The 8,915-nt window shown below is 34.9% G+C and overlaps 1 protein-coding gene across 1 annotated transcript; it reads left to right on the forward strand.

Annotated features, from left to right (window-relative positions):
• The first annotated feature begins 7,410 nt into the window (after positions 1–7,410).
• On the forward strand, positions 7,411–8,331 carry LOC127151114 (17.8 kDa class I heat shock protein-like). The gene has a single exon (XM_051090497.1). The coding sequence runs from the start codon at positions 7,665–7,667 to the stop codon at positions 8,142–8,144; it is 480 nt and encodes a 159-aa protein (XP_050946454.1). The 5' UTR covers positions 7,411–7,664; the 3' UTR covers positions 8,145–8,331.
• Positions 8,332–8,915: the final 584 nt, after the last annotated feature.

Raw genomic sequence — 8,915 nt, forward strand, 5'->3', positions numbered from 1 at the left:
AATTTGCATTTACACGTAATTAATTTTTATGAAACATAAGATTAATTTGTATTCAATTTATATACATGCAGTGCCCTCGTCAATTGGATTCTGTAGGGTGTGGGTACTACGTGTAAAAGTACATACATGAGATAGTGCATAATTCTAGTACTTCTATTACTAGCCTTGTAAGTTTCTACTTTAACTTTTTACATATTACAATTTATGATCTAAACTCATACTTTCCATATCTTTCTCTTTGTGTGTAGTTCAATACCAAAAATGCATATAGGCAAGAGGAAATTGACGAGATTCGAATTGAATGGGCAACTTTTGTTAGCAGATTTGTGTAAGCTTTTAAATGTGTTTTTTGGTCGAGTTAATTGAGTAGTTGATTTTTGTAGTTAAGTTAATAATTGGTCGAGTTAAGTTTTTGTAGGGACGGGCAGTCCTATAGTTTTTTGAAGGACAGGTGGTCCCGTACTAATTGATGTTTGTTAGATAGTTTGTACGTATACATTAGTTAGTGAAGGAGCTTTCTATTGTACACATACATTGGTCATTAATCACGATCTTATATATTATCTTTAAACTTTTGAGTTTTCACTTACAGTTGTTGGTTGTTTATTTAAATATGTGATAATATATAGGAGTTGGATGATTTTATTTGTTGTAGTACTATATAGAAGGGTGAAAAGCTGTGCAGATATTTTAGGTGTTGGATGATCGTATTTGCTGTAGTACTATATGGAATTGTGGAAAAGTGTTCTGGTATTTTAGTGTTGGATCTTATGCATTGTAAGTGTTTATTATTGGTTTGCCATGGAGGGCAGGATGTGTTGTTTGATATGTGTGATTATATTATAAGTGGATATATTGGAGGATTTGGAGTAGTTGGACTTATAGTGTTGAATATAGTTGTGTTTATTGATATGTGATTATATGTAGGTGTTGGATGATGTGTATTTGTTGTAGTTCTATATGGAAGTGTATGCTGGAATTTTAGGTCTTCTTGTGTACATTGCAGGTGAACTAGTTATAAGGCATTGAGTAGTAGGCATTATAGCCAGCGTGCAAGCAATTTTTTTATTTTTTACAATATACGATGACAAACATTTCTGGGCGTAATTCAAGTAAAATAATGTCGCTTTTGCTGACATAAAAACTATTTAAGTACTACATTAAATGTTTCTTTAATGTCGGTTTAAAAACGACATTAAAGACATCTTTAATGTCGGTTGAGAAACGACATTAAAGAAATCTTTAATGTCGGTTAAAAAAATTAAAGACACATTTAATGTCGGTGGAAAAACGACATTAAAGATGTATCATAAGCGACATTAAAGACATAATTAATATCGGTTATACACCGACATTAAAGATGAACCGACATGAAAGGCCTTCAATAACACCTTCAAAGATGTCGGTTTATAACCGACATTGAAGGCCTTTAATGTCGGTTTATAACCGACATTAAAGCCCAACCGACATTAAAGGCCTTTAATAACGCTCACAAAGATGTCGGTCGCCAAGCGACATTAAAGTTGTAAGTTTGTTGTTTGTTTCTTGTAAAGGGTTGGATAAAAAGTTGTAACTAAGATTATTGTATGACTTTGTCATTGAAGGAGGGAGGTTTGTTTGTTTCTTGTAAGGGGTTGCATAAAAAGTTGTAAGTTTGTTGTTTGTTTCTTGTAAGTTTGCTTTATACCTAAAATGGAATACAAGCTAATATGTTTACCACTTGAACTCCATGTTCGTGATGAAGAAGGAGGGTTCAAATGAAGTTTATGTTGATCGAGCTAAAATATGGAAGAAAGCTCGAGTTAACAAACAAGGACAGTACGACAAAGACGACATTCAGCAAGTCGTCCATAAAATAGTAAGTCATTACATGTAAATCACACATTTCAATTATCCATTACATAAGCAATCATTTCTATAGCTTACATTAATTTTTCTATCTTTTTAGGATGAGATATCAATGAATACAGGTTCATCGTCTTTGAATAGACACTGTTCGAATGATGTGTTAACCCAAGCATTGGGTACAAAAGAGCACAATGGTCGTGTGCGTGGGGTTGGTGGATACGTTACTCTAACAACGTACTTTCATTCAGTTAAGAAAACATCAAAAGATGAGGCAAACATTCTAGTTGAGAATGAAGAACTCCGTTGGCGAGTTAGTGAATTAGAGGCACAAATTCGCTCAAACTTATCTACACCATTGTCTGCACACGAGAGTTGTTCAAGGCCAATAATGTTAGAGGGGATTGAAGAGAAGGGTAAGAGAATAGAAGTGGAATCATTGGACAAACCAAAAGAGAAGGAAAAGAAAGGGAAGGAAGTGATGAAGGTGAATGAACCAGAGTTGGACGTCTTGAAGGTATGTAATCCACTATTAAACTCGAATGTCTAATATTGTACGTCTTACTGAATTTGGATGTTCTTGAATTAGGAGAGGGATTTAATAAAAATGCCTACAGAAAAAGAAGTTGTATGTGAATCGACATCAACTTTGCCATTAGCATTGAAGTCGATTCTCAGATATGTTGAGAAGGTAATGGAGAAAGATTCCAGCATCACTTTTTCACTACCAGCTGACCTTTTTGGCATTAGTCGAAAGACTTCTGTGCTTCGAGAGGATATCATTGATCTTTGTAACATGAACAAAGTGAAAACGTTTACATTAGTGGCCTATATGATGTAAGTCAATTTCAGTCCTTTGCATCTAAATTTATCTATCTCCTTTACGAGTTTATATATTTTGTAGGAACTTGTATTCATCTTTTATTGGTTCGAAAGAAAATGTGCAGTATGTCTTTGCAGATCCGTCCCTAATCTCTTCTGGAAACACACAACAATCTTGAATTTGAAACTTGTGTAGTAGATTGATGGTGTCAAAACCAAACAAAGTAGTTCTTGCTCCTTTTAGTCCCGGGTAAGTTTAGTTAGCGTATTGGTTGCATTGACAATAAAATAGTACTTACATTTTTGTATAATTAGGGGTCATTGGGCACTGCTTGCTATAAATGCATATGAGGATACAGTGTTTTACCTTGACTCGCTAAGGACAACATCAAAAGCAACTACAAGATATGTAACCGACACATAAGTTTAATCTTTTTTTTCATGCAGTGCTGTTAATTCTAATGCATGTACAATATTCTAAGATATGTGCAATCTTATCTTGCCAAAACAGAGCAATAGCGATATTTCACTCGCAAAAGAACATTAATAAAAGCAAGAAACAAACTTTATGGCGAACAGTAAAGGCAAGTATAAATATTTAAATTCAATTGTATTTTGTAGATTACTAGCAATTAAGACTAGTCCGTTATTCTAATTTGTTGTTTTTATAGTGTCCACTACAAGTCGGAAGCACTACGTGTGGATACTATGTCATGAAGTATATGAGAGAAATTGTAAATAGGGGAAGCATTGTCATCTCGGATTCGGTATGTTATATATCAAACTATTTCTTTTGTACGTATAATAATTTTCATGAATACTAATTCATTTATTTTGCATGTCTACAGATTGATACACGAAAATTATACTCACAAGCCGAGTTAGATGAGGTGCGGGTTGAGTTGGTAGAGTTTTTGGGTTCGTACATATGATCTAGGACTTATTTGTCATCTCTGAAAAAGGAAATTAACTTTATTTTTTGTGGCTGATATTTTGAAATGTTCATATGGAGGGGAGGGGTTGATTGGTATACTTTTGAGACTTTGTAGAGGATTACAGTTTAGGTGAATTGTTGATAGGTGAACTGTTCATATGTAGGGGGTTGCCATTATGAAAGTTTATGTATTGGGGATGATATACTTTTGGGCTAGGTTATTTAATTAGATGAAGTTTAGTTCAATTCTTGGAAATCTGTTGAAATTGTTTAATATATATATTGGTTTTGTAAATGATATATGAATATGATGCAAAGTTTTGGAAATGATATTGAATGGATGATGTTTAGTTGCCATTTGATGTATATTTGTCATTTATATGTAGTTGAATTTTTGGACCAATGAGAGCATAATACAAGAAGAATAATATAAAATAAATTACAATAAAAAAAATGAAAAATTGTTTGACGGTTTTGAAATGTCATTAACAATACATTTCTTGATGGTTTGCAAATGTCATAAATAACAAAATTCTTGACGGTTGTAAAATGTCATTAAAAAGCACTCTTGACGGTTTCCAAATGTCATGAAAAAGAGTACTCTTGACGGTAATTAAATGTCATGAAAAATGAACTCTTGACGGTTTCTAAATGTCATGAAAAATGCACTCTTGATGATTTCAAAATGTCATGAAAAATGCACTCTTGACGGTTTTAAAATGTCATGAATAGTCGTATTCTTGACGGTTTTTGGGCTTCATCATCTCATTCTTGACGGTTCTAAACAGTCATTAAAATGTATCCTCTTGACGGTTCTCAACTATCATGAAAAATTGAATACTTGACGGTTATAAATTGTCAACGATACCAATTCTTGACACTTTTTACAACCATCAAGAAAATGGCCTTTCTAGACACTGGATTCAACGACGGTTTTGAAACCGTCAAGAATACTCATTCTTGACAGTTTAAAACCGTCAAGAGAGTCAGTTTCTATAGTAGTGGGTAAGTCTAAATTCATCACCAATGACAGATGAAGATTTTTTTATTTAAAGAGAAACAGCAAATGTTAGAAACCCAGTACATTACAAGAAAGCCTAAGACCAAACAAAGCGTTACAAATATATTGATAAATGAAAGAGTAAAAGGGCTAGAGTGAAGCCAAAGCTATTAATTACAAAAAGCGTAGAAATTTAGGGCTATAGTTGCAGCCAAATAATAATTGAAAGCAAGGTCTCTACTGCACCAACAACCTATGAGACTTCTACAATCCTCCCACATACTTAAACTGGGATTTATGGTGGAGAAACTATCGAAAATCCTATTATTTCTCTCAATCCAAAAACTCCATAAAATTGCAACAATACCATTGAGGATTATCTTATGCTGGTTGCTGGAGCCCTTTAAATAGTAGATGTAGGAGTAGAGGGCGTCTAGGTCTCCCGTAGGAATGGAACTATTGAGCGCCGGTTCAAGAGAAGTCTAGAGGGACGATGTCACGCTGCAGTGGAGGAAAAGGTGAGCTCCATTTTCGTTGTTTTTGTTACAAAAAAACACACCAATTTGGTTGTAGGAGAAGATTCAGAATTCATTGTTGGAGAACATCCATGGTGTTGATCCCTTTATTGACCAGGGACCACATGAAAAAGTTTCTCTTCATTGGAATGCTGGACTTTCAGATTTTGAATAGAAGCTTTGCGTTCGAGTCTATTGATGCTTGACCTTGTTGGGTTGAAATGACCCTCTTAAGCGAGACGATGGAGAAAAGCTTATGATTTTCTGGAGTCCAGGTAGGCTTGCTAGACCCTCTATTCTTTCTGAGAGCAGGAAAGATGCTCTGTAATTTTAGTCCATAGATTGATTATATTTCTCTTTTGTTCATGGGTCTTCTGAAATTGATAACCCAAGATCTATCAGTTGTGTCCCAAGGTTCTTTAACTGAAATGTCTTTATCAAGGGTAAGAGTGAACAACGTAGGATAGTTGATAGAAAGAGAGCCTTCTTGACTCAAATTTGAATGCCAGAAAGAAATTTGGTCTCCATTATTTATTTTCCAATTTTGATTATCTTTGAACCACAAGAGATTTTTACCAATGAATCTCCAAGGAGCTTTGGAATAACTGAATTTTCTATTTATAGGAATGTCACCAATGTGCTTACCTTTGTATTTAGCTTGAATTATTCTCCTCTAAAAAGCTGTAGGTTCCATGTGGTATCTCCATAGCCATTTCGAAAGAAGAGCTCGTTAGTCTCGTGCAGGCTTGAGATGCCAAGACCTTCTTCCACTTTTGGTTTAGTCACTTTTGACAAATCTTAGAGTTCCTCCTGTCTTCTCCCACCTTCATATAGATTCCTTTACAATCCAAGCTGGGAACCAGCCTTCACTACCCATACCACCAGAACTCTTCCCCGAACTACCTCGGATCATTTTCCATTGGTTTGTAAAGATACAATTCTTAGTTGGGGACCTTCTCCATTCAGATTAAATACAAATGTCATAAGGGATCTCGACATCGAAAGAAACATTGAAAGATGGTGGATAGACTCTAAGCGAACAGGTCTCCTGGTTTTTCTTTCATACGATGGCTTAAGTCTCTTGCAAACTACATTAAGCCGTGGCAGAATGATAAGCTAAATTCTTTCAAAATAGCAAAAGAAGCTCTAATTCAAGAAGTTTGATTCCATTGACTAAAAAAAAGAGACTTTAACTTAACTCTCAGTGAAAGTAATGGTCGGTATTGGTAATTGTCGCATCACACCTTTTCAAATTGTCGAGGCCAAATCAAAGGTTCATCAATAATTAAAAAGGTTCATTTTCTCATTATTTGTGTCAACTCTCTCCTATAATATCTACCAACTCAATTATGTGCCTCCTATGCTTTTTTTAATGCACAAATCATACTTTATTTTACAGAAAGATAGTCACATAAACAAAAAGAACTCAACGAGTGAGTGACATTACAAATGTGATTTCACTTATCAAAATTAATAGCACTAGTTCCCACTTGTAAGATCAACGAAAATCCAACCATGTTCTTTTGTTAAAGAATATTAGTGGATGACTTGTTAAGAACCTGAATGATATTTGTTGAACTAAATTCAACAATGAGGGGTTGAAATAGATCCCGCCATTCAATGTATATGCACCCTACACAAATAGGAGATTTTTGGAAGTCACACACAAGTCATCTGTGATCATCGATTTTTCTCTTACAATTTCAGAAAAGCATAGAGTTTTTAGAAATCGGTTGGAGGGAACAACTTTCTTGACTCTCATGGCTCTCTTATCTCGATGAAGTAGGGGACACATTGACACAAACAAAAGAAGGGAGATGATTATCAATAAACTTGAGCATCTGATGAATATTAGTCTTCATATAATGAGTTTGGTTTAAAATTATATTTCTAAACTTCCAAATATTCCACACAATAATAATAATGGCCCTCCAAGTATCATTATCCTTCAACTTGCTCACGATTAATAAGATCGAAATTTGTCCAAAGCTTGCTACTCTTAGCAAATTTTTAGATTAGACATCGATAAACTTTTATCACTATCTATTATTGTATTAAGAACATATTGGGAAAAAACATTGGTGTTGGAGTGCAGTTTATCATTCAATTAATACATACTACGACGTTAGCATTTATTTTCTAAGAATATTTTTAAATATGTTTTATTTGGATGATAAAGAGAAAAGAATAACGATGGTTAGAATAATGCACTCGATCATTACTATCTCGAAATTGTTATACAAACCCAATTTTGAAAAAAGTACGAAATTGTTAAGAGATTGTTGTCCAAACTGAATTTAGTTAATAAAGGAAAGGAAGCCCATCAGAAAGTGGTAGAATGTTGTAGAATATAAATGAGGAAGAAAGAAGAAGATACTAGAAAATCCACCAACACCGTTCCCCATCTCTCTTCCTTCCTATTTATATCCCCTCCAACCCCTCCCCGGATCATCATCCTCAAAGCATCCATCCACCACGATAGTCTCCAATTCCGCAAAAACACTCTCTTTTCTATCCAATCTACTTCTTAACTTCGAATTCAACACCCATGGCTCTCATTCCAACCATTTTCGGTGGTCGCCGCAGCAACGTCTTCGACCCCTTTTCGCTGGACATTTGGGATCCCTTCGAAGGCTTCCCGTTTTCAAACTCATTGGCCAACCTTCCCTCCTCTGCTCGCGAAACCTCTGCTTTCGCCAACACTCGCATCGACTGGAAGGAGACCCCACAAGCCCACATCTTCAAGGCTGATCTTCCCGGGATCAACAAGGAAGAAGTCAAAGTAGAAGTGGAAGAAGGCAGAGTTTTGCAAATCAGTGGAGAGAGGAGCAAAGAGCAGGAAGAGAAGAATGACAAATGGCATAGAGTTGAGCGGAGCAGTGGGAAGTTTATGAGAAGATTCAGGCTGCCGGAGAATGCTAAAGTGGAGGAAGTGAAGGCCAGCATGGAGAATGGAGTTCTGACTGTGACTGTGCCTAAAATGGAAGAGAAGAAGCCTGAGATCAAGTCCATTGACATCTCTGGTTAGACAATCACATTGTTCCTCACGAGTATTGTGTTGTGGGTTCTGCTTCTGTCTATGTTTGTGAAATAAAAATTGTGGAAGAATAAGCTTTAATTTGTTGATGTGTTGTGGAATGCTTATTAACTTTGTAAACATGAAAAGTGTTTGATGAGAATGAACGTAATCTAAGTTCGTGTTCTTTGCTGTAGAACTTGGGGTTTAATCCAGTTGTTACTCACTCTCTAATCCAATTACAAGCTCAAATTAGAACTAAAGATGGAAGTATATTAATGAGCAGTAGCAGTATAATAGATACAAAATTTGAAATCTCAGTAGATTTCATTCAAACAATTATGTTTATACATAATGAAACAGAACATGATTATAGCATATATCAAGAGATTGCAATGAACTTGATTTCACGTTAAAACTCCATCCTCTATGATTGAGTTTATGTCCTCCACTTTGACATGCTCTCGCCGCCGGTCTCATTCACCTAATTAGTGACATGTTCACACACTGTTTTGGAGTAAATTTGGTAAAAGTTAAATGAAATTTTATGGGATAATTTCGTCTGCTGCTGTTCTAAATTTCTGCGTTTTTTTTTTTTTTTTTTCTTTTCCATTCTGGCTAGTGGCTATTGTCATTGCCTTTAAATGTGTGTGATACTGCTTGTACATAAATTTATCCAATTTTATCTCAAATATCTTTAGAGTTAGGTTACTTTAATTTATGTTTGAACTTTAAAATTGTTCTTGAAACTTTGACATTTCTTAAATAATTCTATGGATCTAG

The sequence above is a fragment of the Cucumis melo genome, chromosome 10 (genome assembly GCF_025177605.1).
Source record: "Cucumis melo cultivar AY chromosome 10, USDA_Cmelo_AY_1.0, whole genome shotgun sequence".
Taxonomy (NCBI): domain Eukaryota; kingdom Viridiplantae; phylum Streptophyta; class Magnoliopsida; order Cucurbitales; family Cucurbitaceae; genus Cucumis; species Cucumis melo.